This window comes from Podarcis raffonei, chromosome 6 (assembly GCF_027172205.1).
Source record: "Podarcis raffonei isolate rPodRaf1 chromosome 6, rPodRaf1.pri, whole genome shotgun sequence".
Lineage (NCBI taxonomy): Eukaryota > Metazoa > Chordata > Lepidosauria > Squamata > Lacertidae > Podarcis > Podarcis raffonei.
In genome coordinates this window covers 58,052,665-58,069,414 of record NC_070607.1, presented here as the reverse complement: position 1 = coordinate 58,069,414, position 16,750 = coordinate 58,052,665, and the positions used below count along the sequence as shown (strand labels likewise).

The window sequence follows — 16,750 nt, the reverse complement described above, 5'->3', positions numbered from 1 at the left end:
CAATATCACTCAATCTAAGAGTGGCAAGCCTGTGTGGTTCACTAGCCAGATGCTTGGATTTTTTAAGCTGGGTCACCTTGCTTCAACTCCCTGTTCAGTCATGGACTTGAGTAATCCTAATCAAGTTACTACCTGTAAAGCTAAAATAGTGATTTGTGAGGACAAATAAGGGGGCCTTCACTGTAACGGTCCTGCCCTTTATGATGAGCTAGAACAACCTCCTTCAACCTGGTGTCTCTCTTCGAGGTGAGTCTGGTGGCATCAGGTTGGGGAAGGCTGAACTAGAATATCTGGGTGGAGGGGTGTGAAGGAAGATGAGCACATTTGTTTCAAGGACTCTTGGGAAGCAGCTTTTAATCTCTGTATACAGGCAGTGGCTTGAAGTTATGAATTTTAGGACTCTATAACAGATATCTGCCGACTCAGGTACCTACCCTTGGTCATAAATATACATATCAGTATATTTAAGATGTGGCATCTCCTTCATTAGAGGCTCTTAAGCAGAGGCTTGGTGGCAACCTATCCAAGATGTGTAGGAGCTGATTTCCAGCATCAACAGTGGGTTGAAGTGGATCACCCTTTCAACTTTATGATTCTATGCAATGTCTAGGGAGGAAAGTCTGTACCCTAACACTGAACATGTTTGTAGTGTCATGGTGTGTCCTGGCGTGTTCTCGTCCAGTGGGATGCGGGTGGTGCTGTGGTCTAAACCACTGAGCCTCTTGGTCTTGCCAATCAGAAGATTGGCGGTTCAAATCCCCGTGACAGGGTCAGCTCCCATTGCTCTGTCCCAGCTCCTGCCAACCTAGCAGCTTGAAAGCATGCCAGTGCAAGTAGATAAATAGGTGGGAAGGTGAATGGCGTTTCCGTGTGCTCTGGCTTCCATAACAGTGTGTGGACAAATGCCGACTCCCTCGACCTGAAAGTGAGATGAGTATCACACCCCATAGTCACCTTTGACTGGATTTAAACGTCCAAGGGTCCTTTACCTTTTTACCTTTTAGTTCCTGTCCTTTCACTGAACTGCTGCTTCTCAATGATCCCTGATCACCACTTTGTAATTTTTCCGTCTGTATCTCTGAACTTCAAGAAGGGAGGTCTTCGGCTCTGCTTATCTTTCCCCTTTTCCCTTTGTTCCGATGAGAAGGACCAGCCTACTTCTTTCTCCTGCCAGGAGTGACTTGAGCCAGAAGCTTATGTGTCATGCAGTGCATTTTTTTTTAATTTCCATTGCTGCATAGCAGGGGTTCAGACGCTGAGCGTTAGAGCAGTGATAGTCTTTCAACATGACCTATTTCTCCTTTGGCTGCAGCTACAGTCTGAAGCTTCTCCAGAGGAATAATAATAATATGAGCTTGGGTGGTGGTTGTGCTGTGTATGTCCTGGACGTGTATCCTACTTTCCTTCCTTGCTGCATTTTTGTGGGGAGAAATGAAATGCAGAAATACAACACATATAGGCTAAGCCACACAACTAGAGAAAAGTTAGAGATGGACGAGAAAAGAGCAGGAGGAGGATTTGTTACAGCCGAAGCCTGTAGGGCAGGTTGCGTAGTTTGAGCTGGTCCTCTGCAAAGTGGTGGATCCCCTCCTATGCCAGTAGATGCCCTGATGGTTAAAAGGGAGATTAGGGCACCAGTGGGCCCTTCTGAGGCATTGGGGTTTGCCCAACCAGATGAGGACCCCACATGCTGATACTCAGCCTCCTATAGGACATGGAATCATAGAATTGCAGAGTTTGAAGGGACCCTAAGGGTCATCTAGTCCAACCCCCTGCAATGCAGGAATCTTTTGCCCAACGTGGGGCTCGAAGCCACGACCTGAGATTAAGAGTCTCATGCTCTTCTGACTGAGCTATACTACAGATTTAAAGCAGGCTTAATAATAATTTCCTTTCTCCGGCAATCCTGGGATTTTTCCGCACCCTCCCCAAACAATATCCCTTGAGATGCAGTTTGTTGGACATAACGTTCATTGAAATCCAGTTGTTTGGTGTCTTAAAACTGTGCTTCATTTTTCCCACCTTCCCACTCTTGACTGCCTCAGAGCCTTGAGGTGTTGCTTATCTTTGAAACCCAGACCGTGAAAATGAATGTTGATGGCTGCACGCTAGGCCCGGTGTCCCCATAGCTGTAGGATTAAGGCAGTAGAAACAGGTTTCCTTGTGGAAAAGAGATAACAAAATGACACATTTACACAAGTCACGCTCTCTGTGTATGTTTCATTTATGTACGGTATGTGCGAGTGTGCATGCACACACACATGGATGCAATTCTGAGCAGTGATTTATTGTGTTTGTCGTACATTTGGATGCTTTGCATTTTTATTTCTATTTTTTGCAACTGCGCCTTGAATTCAAATGCAATCGAGGGAAAGGAGGAAAGAAGCACAGGCTCAAAGCTGGCTGAAGTGCACAACCTTCCTACAGGGTGAAACAAGGTCTTATGTGGCTGAATCTTAGTGAGTGCTGGATTTATGCCAGGAAGACACTGATTCAGCTGCTGACGTTTGGCACTGTCTTTCAGTGTCTGCTCAGAACCAGTCAAATAGAAACCACCGTCACTTACCTCACAGCAAATGGCATAATTCCACCACCCCCTCCCTGAAGACTTTGCGTACTAACCATGCAGCAGCACAGTCTTCTCCAGCCTGATGCTCTACAGATGTTTTGGGGCTGCAACTCCCAGTAGCCCCAGCAAGTACATGTGCAATACATCTGGAAGGTTGGTGAAGGCTGTGCTGTAGTGTAAGTTGTTTTATGAGATAGTTGCTTCTTCGAGGGAAATGGATGTTAAGCCGTCGTTCTTGCTCATTGGCTTCTACTTCTTCCAGAATCTGCTTTCCGGTCCAAGTGAATCGCCTCCCGCGAGAGACTCTCCTGACAGCCACGCTCTATGCCATTCCAATCCCGCCTCCCGGGAGTTCTTCCGAGACCAACAAGCAGCGCCGTGTCCCAGAGGTTTTGGGCTGGGTCACCACACCGCTCTTCAACTTCCGGCAGTACGTGTGCCTGCTTCTGTGTGGGAGAGAATAAGCAGTGTAGCTTTCCGGGACATCTGTTTGGGATGCATTCCAAAGGGGCAGGCCGTGTCAGCCTGTTAGATCAAATGCAAAAGAAGAGTCTTTTGTCAACTAGAGGCCACTTCATCAGTTGCATGATGCGTTGTCCTCAGCTGACAAGGGACATATGCATACATATCCAGATATGCTGGTGCATGTGGGGGAAATGGCACATGGTGAGGCCAAAATGGCGCAAAAGTCCCTGAACTGCAACAGGCACAGTCTGCCATTATTGAGCAAGGCATGAGTTGATCACAGTCGTCATCTAACAGCAGCAGTAGCTTCCTAGTCAGTCTTCCTAGTCAATTTCTGTTCTGTTCCAATTGCACATGTGTAGCGTAGTGGGAGAGGAAACCCTGGCCTTGATTAAGTCTTCAGTGAATAGAATCAGATTTGCAGACAATAAGTGACCCAGGGGATTGAATAGAGTTGTGGGCTATTACATGCTTGGTGCTTAAGGTCACTTTGTTCCTAATAGCCCCTTTTAAGAAAAAGGCAACTGCTCAGGAAAGCAGGCCAGCAAAAGGATCTTGAGTGGTCATGTGAGCAGGATCATATAGTGGCTAGAGAGAGAAAAATTCAGGAGCTGACCCTCCCTAATTTGTAGAGAGAGGTCCTAAGAGGAGCAATTCAGGGTTTGTCAGTCCAGCCATCTTCTTCCAGACAGTGGTAACATTGCTAAGGAATGGAATGTGGTAACAGAAAACAGCCCCAATGTTCTGTGGGGTGATTTGCTTTGATAATTGGTTTTTTGTTGGCACTGCTTTTGCTAACCAGGTCTTCTTAACTACTACTAGAGCCTGAATCTGGTGCTAATGTCTGTTTTCTTCTGTGTGTGCATCCGTGCAGGGTCCTGACCTGTGGACGGAAGCTCCTGGGTTTGTGGCCAGCGACTCAAGACCCGTCTAGTGCCAGGTCAAGTGCTCCCAACTTCAACCAGCCTGACAGTGTTATTCTGCAGGTGAGTCTCTTCCTTGGGCTCTGCCACCACACACAGACAACCCTAATGTACTTTGTTTGTGGCTCTTATTGTTTGCCTCTTGAGAGTGGGGATCCAGCACTAGTCTCTGAAAGGTTTAGCTTAAGCTCTTACTCCACTATGTGCTGAACTTAGTATCAGGATAGGGCTGTATTGATTTATGCACCTATCCAAGCAATGGCAAAATAATTGGGGATAGTATTAGTCCCAATTAGTATTAGTCCCAATCCACTGAGAGTGGCACAATATCGAGAGTGGCACATAAAAGATTGAGAAGGGGAATAGACTCAGTACATAGGGGTAGGAGTAGTGCCAGGAATCTCACTGTTTTCTGAACAGGGGGAGACAGGCACTCCACCATTGGAAAAGCTGTTTTTAAGGCGATGGCATTGCAGGAGATTGCTATGGGGAGTCAGTAGCCTTGCTGGTATAAGTTTTTAATGTTTGATATTTTATTGTGTTTTTAATATTCTGTTGGGAGCCACCCAGAGTGGCTGGGGAAACCCAGCCAGATGGGCGGGGTATAAATATATTATTATTATTATTATTATTATTATTATTATTATTTATTTATTATTCATTCTCTGTTGAAGGGAGGGTTCCTGTACTGAAGCACTACGGCAATGGCAACTCAGCCTTAGATATTTAAAACAACATATAATCCTTTGAAAACATTCATAAAATGGTACAGACATGAAGGAAGAAGGCACATCTTATTAGCTGTAGTACAATGGCCACTTCAACTCACAGTTGTGAGTTGCTGCTAGGGGGATAAATGACACTTTCTCACTAGCCAGGGTGGATGGTGGTGGAATAAATGGCATTTTCCTAATAGCTACTGTGAATAACATTGGATTCCTTGCTACAACTACTTATTTGTTGTATATTCATTCATTGTACAAATTTTTGAAGTAAATTATAAACTGTGCAATTCTGTGATGTGACAATTCTCTGAAAAGGCTTGGATTCCAGCTTTTGGTTGATCTGGTAAAAATTGGGCTAGGGAGAACCTTTCTCCGAATAAGCCTAGTGCTTAGATGTATGAGATTGTCTTCTAGTAAATTCTAACCCAAAAATGATTATGCCAGTCTTTAAGGTGCTACAGGACTTTTTGTTGTAAAGGGAAAAGTGACGGAAAGGTGACTTGTGGAGGCCTGATTTTGCATAGGCTGTAGTCCTAACAATGTCTACTCAGAAGTAAGTTCAATTGAATTCAGTGGGGCTTAAGATTGCAACCTGATACTGTCATTTTGGGAAGCACTGTCTCTCTGGGCCTTGGCACCCTGAAAATCCTTGTGCTAAGGAGTTGCAGTAGATTTGTGACCCAAAGCACTTGCCTAGTCCCAACGCAAGCATAGCATTCTCTATTTTTCTTCCTTTCTTGGATCCATCTATTATATCTATCTCTCCTCCGGCTCCAATGTCTCTCCCCGCCCTCCTTTTTGCTCATTTCTGTCTTCTTTTCCCCTCCCCTCCCCTGCACTTGCTAATATCCTTTTGGCTTTGAAGCTAGATGGCAGGACCCCAAGCCTGCTGCTTAGGGTGTGGACAGAAGGAATGGAGGGAGAGGCCGGTGCTGATGAAGTGGAGATTTGGCAGTGGGAGGGGGTGGGGAGCTGGATCCAGCTGGGCTGGGTCTGGAGAGGTTCTCCCCTGGGTCATATTGTGTGCACTATCCTCCTTCCCTGCTGATTTTAAGCGAGCAGGAGGATTATTACTAAGCATCCAAACCAGGCCCTGCTGGAGCTTCAATTACTTCCCTTCCCTAGCCTCCCTTCCCTTCTGTTGCAGTTCTCCGACCTGCTTGTACGGGACTGATTTCTTTGGCACGCAACCAAAAGACTGGTTTTTCTTTTCCAAAGCCACTTACAAACCCATCGAGTTTTGTTTATTTATTCATTTTAAACTCAAGCTGTTGCCGGTAATCTCCTAAATGCTGCTGCTGCAAAGGACCTGCATTTGAGTAAATGATGCACATTGCCGGTGGCGCCATTGCATCCCATCCCATCGTGGCTTTTGCAGTCCAAAGCTGGGTGTGGTTGCGACTTTCTAAGGCTCAAGAAAGACTGAGCTCATTTTCCATCTATCCTTTTGAAAGATTTCAAGGAAATGTCCTGTTAAACTCATCCATGGCTCCAAATCTTGATATACTATAGGCTTATATAGAGCTTCCTCAAGCATTTGGAGGTCAGCAAATAGCTGCCACTCTAAAGCATGGACAGTGAGTATTTAATTCAAGAAGGGGTTGGACTGCAACTCCCATCCTCCCTGGCTATGCTGGCTGGGTCTAATGGGAGTTGCAGGCCTGCACTATATGGAGAGTACAGGTTCCTCACTTCCAGTCTAATGCCTGTGCTGTCTGCCTAAAAGAAGCCAGGGATAGTGCATGCCTTGTGGTGGCTCTTGGTGGTCTCGTGGCATCCAAAAGAAGGAAGGTGAAACGAAAGGACCAGCTCTGTGCGTTTGGGTGTTTAATCCAGAGCCAAACACATAATCTGATCATTCCACCCAGAGTGCAGATTGGTCTGGGCACACCAGTATTCAGCTGATTTTGGAAGTTTCTGGATGGTGTGGTGAGTCACAACCTGAGCACATGGTGTTTGGTGGAACAGCCAGATGATTCAGTATTTGCCACTTCCCCAGTGACCTAGATGTGGCCAGGCTAAAGGGGTGTGTGATTTGGCCTTAAACCCCGGTCAGTTCCGCTTCCTGATCTGCTCTTTGGCGTTCTTGCCCAGAAAGTATCCCCATGAAGCTTAGTTTCACAGCACCCTCGCAGCTTTTCTACAGCCCCATACACATTCCAACCTCTTTGTTGCAGGAACATTGTTTAGAGCTACAAGGAAAACCTGCTAAAGCATCCAAACGGAAAGGAAAGCATGTGAGAATTGAAACAGCCAACAGGGTGGTCTGGAATTCAATATGGGCATCAGCTGCCCAAGTGGCAATGCATGGTGCTTTTGCATGGCTGCCACTTTCAAGTAGTGCCCCAGAAGAACAGGGCTCCAGTATTCACTAGGTGGCAAGGTACGGTCAGTTGTACAGTGTATCCTGTGACTTGAGGGAATGTGCAGGTCTGCATACACATTACACCCTGCAAAAGGGTGAATGCATGGCCCCCCACAGTAGTTCTGAATGGTGTGGACAGAAAAATGGAAAGAGAAAACATACTGCTTTCATTACAATAAAAATATGACTACACAAATGTCTTCATAATTTCTTGGCTGGTTGGTAGGTCTGTCCATTCCACAGATGTGTGTATGGGATGGAGCTGGGACCGCAGTGTGACTCATTATTATGTCTGCTTTTCCTACTTCTGTGCAATGTGTCATATTCTGTGTGATGAATAATAGGATGCTCAGGTGCAGGACTCCTTTTCAGACTACTTCCATGTGCTGATAGTGGAATAAGGCATCCCCAGTATCAATCTGCCCTTTCAGGGTGGCAGTAAGTATGCGCTTAAAAGGCCGTTCTTGTCTCCCTACCTTTCGCAGATTGACTTCCCCAGTTCAGCATTTGAAGTCAAGTTTACCAGTCCACCGGCAGCCGATTTCAGTCCCCAGTACAACTTCAACAGCCTCTTTGAGGGAGACCAGCGGAAGCTGAAGGAGGTGATGCAGAAGGAATCGCTTTATTGGTGAGAGGATGGAGAGTGTGCTTGGGCGCATTGTTGTATCAGGGGAGAGATTCTTGGTCACTGACACTTTTTGATGGCCCTGAGTTGAACATCTCAGAGGGGTAATAGGCAGGGGTCCCTCCAGATACCGCTTTCTGAGGCCAGCGCTCAAAGTACTTTCTACATAGTCTGCTCTGTAATCATGCCCAGGCATGCAGTCTTCTTCCAAACTTGTTCAGCATATGTTTCTCTGCTAGCAATCTACTTTCATGACTACTGACCGCCTTGCTGGGTACTGAGACTATCATCTAAATAAATCTGTTTCCTCCATAAATAGTCTCCAACTGGCAGAGGTGGTTTCGATCTAAACACAAATAAGAATAGAAGGGAATCTAACACTAACAGGCAATCATCTCACAGTCTTTCTTGTTCCTATTCAACTTGATGAAAAGATTGTGGAGAAAGGTCTACGGATTAATGTTCAAGGAAATGCTGTAGATAAGGAAGGATTTCAAATACTTCCATTATAGCCTTGAACAAGTTATTTGGTTTCTAGTTTATAATCTGCTCAATGAGGGGCAGCCTGCCCCCACAGTTTATTCTATTTTTAAAAAGTTTTGTTTAATTGACCCTGAAAATGGCCCCATGAGACATTTTACAGCACTATGAAATGTACAGTTAAAAACCAGGTAGCATTGAAACACAAGTAGAAAACAGCTGTAAAACTGGAGGCTGGATCCACAATAATGCTGTTCTCATCCTAGGAATCTCCATGGTTAAAACCTTAGATGACTTGGAATATGAGTGGCAAAACTCAAATGCCACAAGAGCCAGTAAGGACTGCTGTCAGACTGTACCCACTTGATATGTTATTAACAACATTAACACTGATTGCTTCCATAATTGATCCTTTTAGTGTTTCTTTCCTGTAATTAGCCTGAAGTAGAATTACAGCAGAGATTCCATACAAGCCCTTAATAAACTAGCACTATATAATCTAGCAATGCTGTTCTCTTTGGCCCAGATTCTCCTATAATGGGCTGAGCCTGCATGCAGGGAGTTCTTAATTAAAGGCACATGGGCTTTAAGAACCTCAATAGCACTTAGTCCACCCAGGACAGGCTGCTATGGTAATTGCATTTAAATTAGCCAAAATAGTCATAGGCAAAACACTGAGGGACACTGAAATTCAGCAGACGGACAATGACATTGTCTGGACGTGCCATAAAAAGTGAACAAATGAGGGCAATTTCAGAAAGAAAGTCTTAATATGAAAGCAGGCACTGCTCTTAACTCTTAAAGTACAGTGGTACCTTGGTTGTCGAACTTAATCCGTTCTGGGATTAATCCATTCGACAACCAAGGTATGACTGTACATTAAAACAGGGGGAAGTTTTGATTTTGTAATTTTCACCAAGGTATAACTGTACATTAAAACAGGGGGAAGTTTTGATTTTGTAATTTTCACCTTCTACCCGGTGCCTTCACTGGCATCATTTGGGTGCCAGGTAAAGACCTACCTCTTTTCCCAGGCCTTTGATGGAGTTAATTGATTTTGTTGTTGGTGTGCGTCTAACACTTGCTGTTGGAGTGGGAGGGCTGTTTTCTGAATGAGAAATTGTTCATGTTTATATGATTCTTCTTTAAGTATGGTATAGTATATATGAGTGTAAATCTTAAGTACTTGATTAATTTATATACCACTTGGATGCAAAAGTGGCCAATATATTGTAATTTGCTTGGATAACTTTTTGGGTAACAAGCAGCTAATAAGCCCAGATAGAGCTGTAGTATTTTTCTTTGAAAGTTTTTCTTCTGGGTGGTTGGGGTCATCTCCTTCAATTTACTGGCTACCTCCAATCCTGCTCTTTGTCCTGAACATATTAGTATATAAATAGATCCGATGTCAGGCTGCCCTCACCCTTTCCCCTCCTTTGGCTGAAAGCAAGAAAGCATTCTGCAGCATTTTCTCGGTGCTTGGTAGGGGCAGACCATCCCTTCCTGGCATTGTACAGTAGGTTGTGCCACTTCCCTTCCTGTCTGCTCTGGGTCACAGCTGCGGTGGGAAGTTCTCATGTGCTTTTCACTCTCCTTCATTTTTGTTCTGGCCTGAGTGAGTGAATGTATTTCCTGGAGGTGGCTTAAGGAAACCTGTGGGAATGGAGCTAGCCCTATTATGCAAGTGCCTTGGCCATATTGCTTTGCCAGCATCCGGACATTCAGCCCCTCCCTGTTATTCCTCTAGCACTGCGGCTGGGCTGATCTTGATGGCCCTGGATCCTAGCTTTGGCCTCTCACAAAACCAACCCTGGTCTCCCTCCAGTTCTTCTGTGTGATTCAGTTTTCCTCTCACTGCCTTGCCAAGACAGCTCAGAGGCACTGTCAGTCCCTGGGAAATGGCTTTCAATGCAAAAGCTCAACACTGGAACACATCAAGTCATTAGTAAGTGGCTCAATGGCTGCTCACCACTAAGCAGCCACTCCAACAGATTTGGGATTGGGCATGTGGCTTCCAGGCCCCTTGTTTTACTCTACTCTTGTCTCTCCAAGCTATTCTATTTTCTTTGGCCTTCTGTTCTTTCCCCCCTATACTGCAACTTCTCCCTGTTCTATTCCAGTTCAGGACACCTCCAGTTGCTCCTCAAATCTTGGCCTTTTACCTTCCCTGAACACAGGCCTCCAAATCTCTCTCCTCTCCACCACTTACCCTTTTGCAGTCCTGAACTGCATGTACGAGTCCTGCTCAGTCCCCCCCCCCGCCTCTCTTTAAGACTGACTGCCTTAAAAGATCTCTTTCATACCCCTCACTTTTGACCTTTTCCCCCTGAGCTGCCCCCATGAGCTGCATTGACCTTCAACATGGAAATACCCCTGAGGCACCGAACAAAATCAGTGCTAGCTAATTTTCTAGCTGGAGCCTGAGCCACAGAGGGGCAAGCATCATTTCCAGGGCTTAGCCGTAGAATCATAGAACTCTACAGTTGGAGGGAATCACAGCTAAAGAATCCCTGACATGCGGCCACCCAACTTCTGTTTCAAAACCTCCAATGAAGTAGAGTCCACCATCTTTGGTGGTAGACCATTCCACTGTCAAAACAGCTCTCACCATCAGAAAGTTCTTCCTAAAGTTTTGTCATAATCTTCTTCCTTGTAAGTTGAATCCAATGGTTCAAGTCCTACCCTCCAAAGCAGAAAACAAGCTTGCTCCATTATCCATGTGACAGCCCTTCAGATATTTGAAGATGGCTGCTGTATCAACTCTCAGTCTTCTCTTCTCCAGGCCAAGCAAACCCAGCTTCCTCAGCCATTCCTCGTAATGCTTGCTTTCCAGACCCTTTATCATCCTGGTCACCCTCCTCTGCACACATTCCTGTCCATAATCCCTGTTTTCAGTGTAGGGCTTCACTTTGAAACGTGTAAAGAAATAGTGTCTCATCATTGTCTATTATTAGCTCATTGCCAATCATCTGTGGTTGGCCAGGGTTGGTTGGTAGGCAGAACATCTGGATCAGAGAATGTGCTTTCTGAGTCTCATTACCTCATTTTCTCAAAATTAAGCACTACTAAGTTCATTCTTTCCTTTAGTTATTGCCAGACTGTTGTGCTATCAAGTCTAGGTTTTTTTTTAAGATAGCATCATAGTTTTTCAGGAATTTTTAACCCCCTCCTCCCTAAAATTCAGCTTCATGTTGAATCATCAGTGCTTTGGTGGGGAGAAAGGATGCAGGTGGAAGCTCAAGCAAGAGCAGAGGTATTTCACTGCATCTGGATGACACAGTGCTCCTCTTCCTGAGGGCTCTTGCATTCATCACGGGCCGCAACTTCCTTTCCTCCTTTAGCTCTTGCGGCAGGAGAACCTTTGACCCCATTAGACTGGGGATGGAATTGCTTCAAGTCACCCCATTAGCCACCTGATCCCATCTTCCCCATGGAGAGAAATGGATTGACTGGTAATGGAAGCGCGCAGCCTTGCTCTGTTTGAGATGAAGCAGTGTGCTGTTGTCGTTCTGTGGTTTTGCTGCTCTCTGGTGGAGTCCCAAAGCAACATCAGTTTGGTGGTGGTGAGGAGACACAGAACAGCCAAGGTTCAGCCTGTGTTCCTGTGAACAAACAGTATATGATCAAATGGCACGAGGCTCTTCTCTGGCAGTCCTACACGAGAATGGGCTGTTCTCTCCCTCTCTCATGCAAACAAACTGCACAGAAATATATTTCCAATGGCCTCCCCATTCTTCTTGTGCCTTTATTCTGCGTCAAATATGCATAAGTTTCCCTTAATCACAAGTGCCTTCCTAGATCAGGTCAAAGAAAGGCTCATAGTTCCAGCATCGGGTTTCCAGAATCAGCCAGTTTGGGTGCTTCTGGAAATTTTGCAAGTGCCATAGCTAATAGCCCTTGTGTCCCCAGACTGATCTTAAGAATTCTCTTGTCCCAGGCTAACAGATGCCGACCGGAAGCGGCTGTGGGAGAAGCGTTATTACTGCCACTCTCAGCCGGGCTCCCTGCCTCTGCTGCTGGCCAGTGCCCCGAGCTGGGAGTGGGCCTGCTTGCCTGACATCTATGCCCTGCTGAAGCAATGGACTCACATGAATCACCAAGATGCTCTTGGGCTGCTGCATGCAGCGTAAGTCCTCTTCCTAGTTTTGGAGTTTTTTATTGTATTTTGTGAAGGTGGTTTTATGCATTTGGGGGAGGTTCGTTTTATTGTCCATGTGTCTTATTGTTGTCTGTTGCTTTTGAAGGTTCTTTTTGGGGAGAGAAAAGGGGGAACTGTTAAGTTTTACACATAATGAAAGGTGGCTATCAACATGGAGGTGGAGTTGTCCTCTAGTGAAAATCTCCTGATATGTCGCTGCAGGTTCCCAGATCAGGAGGTGAGGAGGACAGCTGTGCAGTGGATTGATTCCATATCTGATGCTGAGCTACTGGATTATTTGCCCCAGCTGGTACAGGTAAGTCACATGTGTTAACTGAGAAATATTTCCATTCCATTTGGGAGCACACATTCCAGTGGCTTGTGTGCTTAGACAGCATTGTATCTCGGGAGGCAGCTACTGTGGCAGAGGGCTTAGTTCTTTGGAAGCTCAGAACCTGAGCAGCAAAACCCTAAAGCAGTTTTTCTCCAAATGGTTGGAATTTCAGAAGCCTTTGTAAAATGGCCAGTTTCTGATACCCTAAGGATAGGTTGCTAGGCTTCAGTTCACCTGTACTAAAGTTAATGGAGCATTCAGAATTAAAACAGGATGGTACTGATAGAAGAACTCTTAAACAGCAAATCCTTCCAGTAGGACTTCAGACTGCTGTCATAGGCCACGTTCTTCAGTTTGTTCTCTTGTATTCTACAGTTAATTAGAAATAGTTTTTGTTCTCACAATGAGCAGTGTTTAGATTTGTCTTGGGAGGACTGTTTCAAAATCTTAACAATCTGCCTTGATGAATTCCTACTAAAAAACTAAATAAAACTTCAGTGTAATAATTTTGTTTCTCGTCTTTGCTGCCTGGAATGTAGAGAAATATTTTTTTTTCTGTCTTTTGGTGAATGCTTGTACTGAGGTTGTCAAGGTTTGCCTATATTTTCTAGGCTAATTTACCTCAGGTATTCTCACAATTGCAGTGCTGAGCAGAACTATCACTACTATTCTTATTTTTGTTTCTTTTTAAGGCAGGGGCAACATTTTAATCTTCTACCATACTTTCAACGTCCCAATTTGTGTTCTCATAAAAATGGTTGTTTTCAACACCCTGTGTGAGAAAACAAACAAACAAACAAACAAACAAACAAACAAACAAATATTGTCTTACATAGTAATAGTACTGCATTAATTGATTTTTGGGTGATTTCTTGGGTGCTTTCCAAGCTGTAGAGCCAAAAGGAAAAAAGCACATGTTTTTCCTCAAACAGGATACACAAAAGGGATGGTGGTGGAAGCTGTTTCTCCACCCTGGGACAGGGCCTTTTCTGTGGTAGTGCATTGGTAGGGGGTCCTCCTTCCTACAGAACAAAAGGCCAACAAAATTCTGAGTTCTTTACGTTTTTTATGACTCACATGCATCTTGATAAAGTCTCCTTTAGTTGTATACCAGCTTGTGAGGGCTATGCCCCCAAAGGCAGACTATTACAGACTAACCAATCTGTTCTTTCCTCTCCCAGGCTCTGAAATATGAATGCTACCTGGACAGTCCCTTGGTGCGGTTTCTTATGAAGCGAGCCGTCTGTGACCTGAGGATAACTCACTATTTTTTCTGGTAATGTTGGTGGATGTGCTGTTGGCATAGTGAATGAATTAGAAGCAAGGGTGTGTGTGTGTGTGTGTGTGTGTGTGTGTGTGTGTTTTAAAAAAGGAAAAGAGAGAATCCAAAGAAGTTATGATCATCAAGTTTGAATCTTTCTAGCAGACACTAGAAAATGTTCAGAACATTATACTTCCATTCACTGTTACCAGCCTTTGAATAAATGATTTCTTTCCTAAGAATTGCTTAGCATTACACCCATAAATACATTTGTTCAGAACTGGATTTCTATGCTTTCATTTCTTTCTTTCTTATAATTAAATCAAGCTCTTTTTTAAATTAAATCAAGTTTCTAGTCCTCATAAGGAGCAGTTTCAGGAGTCCAAGAACCTTAGCCCCCTTTGTTTTATGTTGCATTATTTTGGCTACCTTTAACTTACATTTTCAATTTTTGTAGATCGGGGGGGGGTCCCCCTTTTTTAAAAACAAGAAATTTGGTTTTAATCGGGAAAATTTGGTCTGTCTCCTAAGTTGACTTGGTCTGTCTAGGAGACAGGAAAAAGACTTTGCTTAACTGTGCTTGTTTTGGTGTGGATGGATGGGTCTTTCACATGAACCCCACTGCTTCTGGTGACAGTGTCTCCATGTCTCTAGGCTGTTGAAAGATGGTCTTAAGGATTCTCAATTCAGCATCCGTTACCAGTATCTGCTGGCAGCTCTGCTGTGCTGCTGTGGCAAGGGCCTGAGAGAGGAGTTTGACCGCCAGTGCTGGCTGGTGAACACCCTGGCTAAGCTGGCTCAGCAGGTTCGTGAAGCTGCTCCTTCATCGCGACAGGTATGTGTGCTTGCAAGCACCGCATGTCTCCCATGAATGTGTGATGGGGAAGGAAGAATGAAGCAGCAAAGCTCTAGGAGACTATTCACCAAACTGGTTCCCTCCCAAATGTTCTGGACTACAGCTCCCATCAGCCAGTGCAGACTGGAACTCATGGGCTTTGAGCCACAATACGTCTGGAGGACACCTGGTTGGTGAGGCCTGCTGTAGGAACCGTCTAAAGTCTATTTTGTTTGGAAATGCAAAGGCTGATGTGAAAACTAAATAAATAATTGCCAGCCTCTCTTAGCAAGAAGCAAGGGCCTGAGCTAAAATCATCCATTACAGTTTTCAGTTTCTTCCATAAGTGGCTTTTGAGGTTCACCTTAAGATTGCCCTGTTCTGTAGCCTGACTCTACGGCATGTGAACTAACACCTAAGGTTGTGTTAGCAATAATCAAACTCAAAGTAGACCCACTGAATTTAATGGACATGGTTAATTTAGGTCCACTAATCTCAATGACTGGGATGCGGGTGGCGCTGTGGTCTAAACCACAGAGCCTCGGGCTTGCCGATCAGAAGGTCGGCGGTTCAAATCCCTGCGACGGGATGAACTCCCGTTGTTCGGTCCCAGCTCCTGTCCACCTAGCAGTTCAAAAGCATGTCAAAGTGCAAGTAGATAAATAGGTACCGCTCTGGTGGAAAGGTAAACGGCATTTCCGTGTGCTGCTCTGGTTCACTAGAAGTGGCTTAGTCATGCTGGCCACATGACCAGGAAGCTGCCTACGGAGAAACGCCGGCTCCCTCGCCTATAGAGCAAGATGAGCGCACAACCCCAGAGTTATCTGCAACTGGACCTAACAGTCAGGGGTACCTTTACCTTTACCTTTTTTAAATCTCAATGAGTCTACTCTGAGTTGGATACAACCTTTAGCTCCCAAGCTCTTCCCCTCCCACCTCCGATGTCATGCTTCGTGCCAGATTAAGCTGCAAATTCTTTAATAATAATAATAATTTTATTATTTATACCCCGCCCACCTGGCTGGGTTTCCCCAGTCACTCTGGACTGCTTACAGAAAATATTAAACATAGTAAAGTATCAAACATTAAAAACTTCCCAATACAGGGCTGCCTTCAGATTTCTTCTAAAAGTTGTATAGTTCTTTATCTCCTTGACATCTGAAGGGTTCCACAGGGAGGGTGCCATTACTAAGAAGGCCCTCTGCCTGGTTCCCTGTAACTTCCCTTCTTGCAGTGAGGGAGCCAGCAGAAGGCCCTCGGCCCAGTGTCCAGGCTTAACAATGGGGGTGGAGACGCTCCTTCAGGTATACTCAGCCAAGGCCATTTAAGGCTTTAAAGGTCAGTACCAACACTTTGAATTGTGCTTGGAAATGCTCTGGGAGTGTTTACAAACCTAAATCCTGGAAGCAGAAGGTACTCCTTGAACCTGGAAAAAGTAGTTGCGTATTTGAACATGGCACCTCATTTGCAAACTTTTAGGCAAAATTTGCTTTAACTGCACAATTGGATGTGGAATTTGGGTGGTTCTTGGTTCAGCATTGGCAGAGGGGTGTTGGAACAGCATATAAACATTATGTCATGAATGGGCTCGTGCAGCAACCTGTTTTGGGATGGGTACCAAACCCAGACCTGCTGCATGAGACAGGTGCCTGGGGGCAGACAGCAGATCACATGGCCTGGTACTTTCTGCTGAACAACTTTGTGTTTGTGTTTTTTCCTTCAGGCCATCCTTCGTGAGGGGCTGGAGGATGTAAAGCAGTTCTTCAACGTTAATGGCTCCTGCCGCCTCCCGCTCAGCCCCAGCCTGCTGGTGAAGGGGATTGTGCCCAGGGTATGTCTCTGACTGTGGGAACCACTGTTTCTGGTGTGCTGTAGCTTCCTTCCTCTAAGTTCAGGCATCTTGGATACTTTGAGCTTCCTGCTTCCTCTCTGTTGCAAAGCAAGCTGCTCCTGAGGATAGGAATGATTGGCTTCCAGCCATTAGCATCCTTACCACTTGACTTTTCAGTTTCAAATAATTTCTGTCGAAT

General features: G+C 45.1%; 1 protein-coding gene across 3 annotated transcripts in view; it reads left to right on the top strand.

Moving 5' to 3' along the window:
- Window positions 1-16,750, top strand: part of PIK3C2B (phosphatidylinositol-4-phosphate 3-kinase catalytic subunit type 2 beta) — an 85,373-nt gene that overhangs the window by 55,193 nt on the left and 13,430 nt on the right. For all 3 annotated transcript variants that reach the window (XM_053393203.1, XM_053393204.1, XM_053393205.1), the window contains 8 exons: window positions 2,832-2,999; window positions 3,909-4,020; window positions 7,533-7,675; window positions 12,090-12,278; window positions 12,513-12,606; window positions 13,806-13,900; window positions 14,540-14,720; window positions 16,444-16,551. In XM_053393203.1, the coding sequence (XP_053249178.1) occupies window positions 2,832-2,999; window positions 3,909-4,020; window positions 7,533-7,675; window positions 12,090-12,278; window positions 12,513-12,606; window positions 13,806-13,900; window positions 14,540-14,720; window positions 16,444-16,551 (1,090 nt within the window). The remainder of the gene's footprint in view (window positions 1-2,831; window positions 3,000-3,908; window positions 4,021-7,532; window positions 7,676-12,089; window positions 12,279-12,512; window positions 12,607-13,805; window positions 13,901-14,539; window positions 14,721-16,443; window positions 16,552-16,750) is intronic.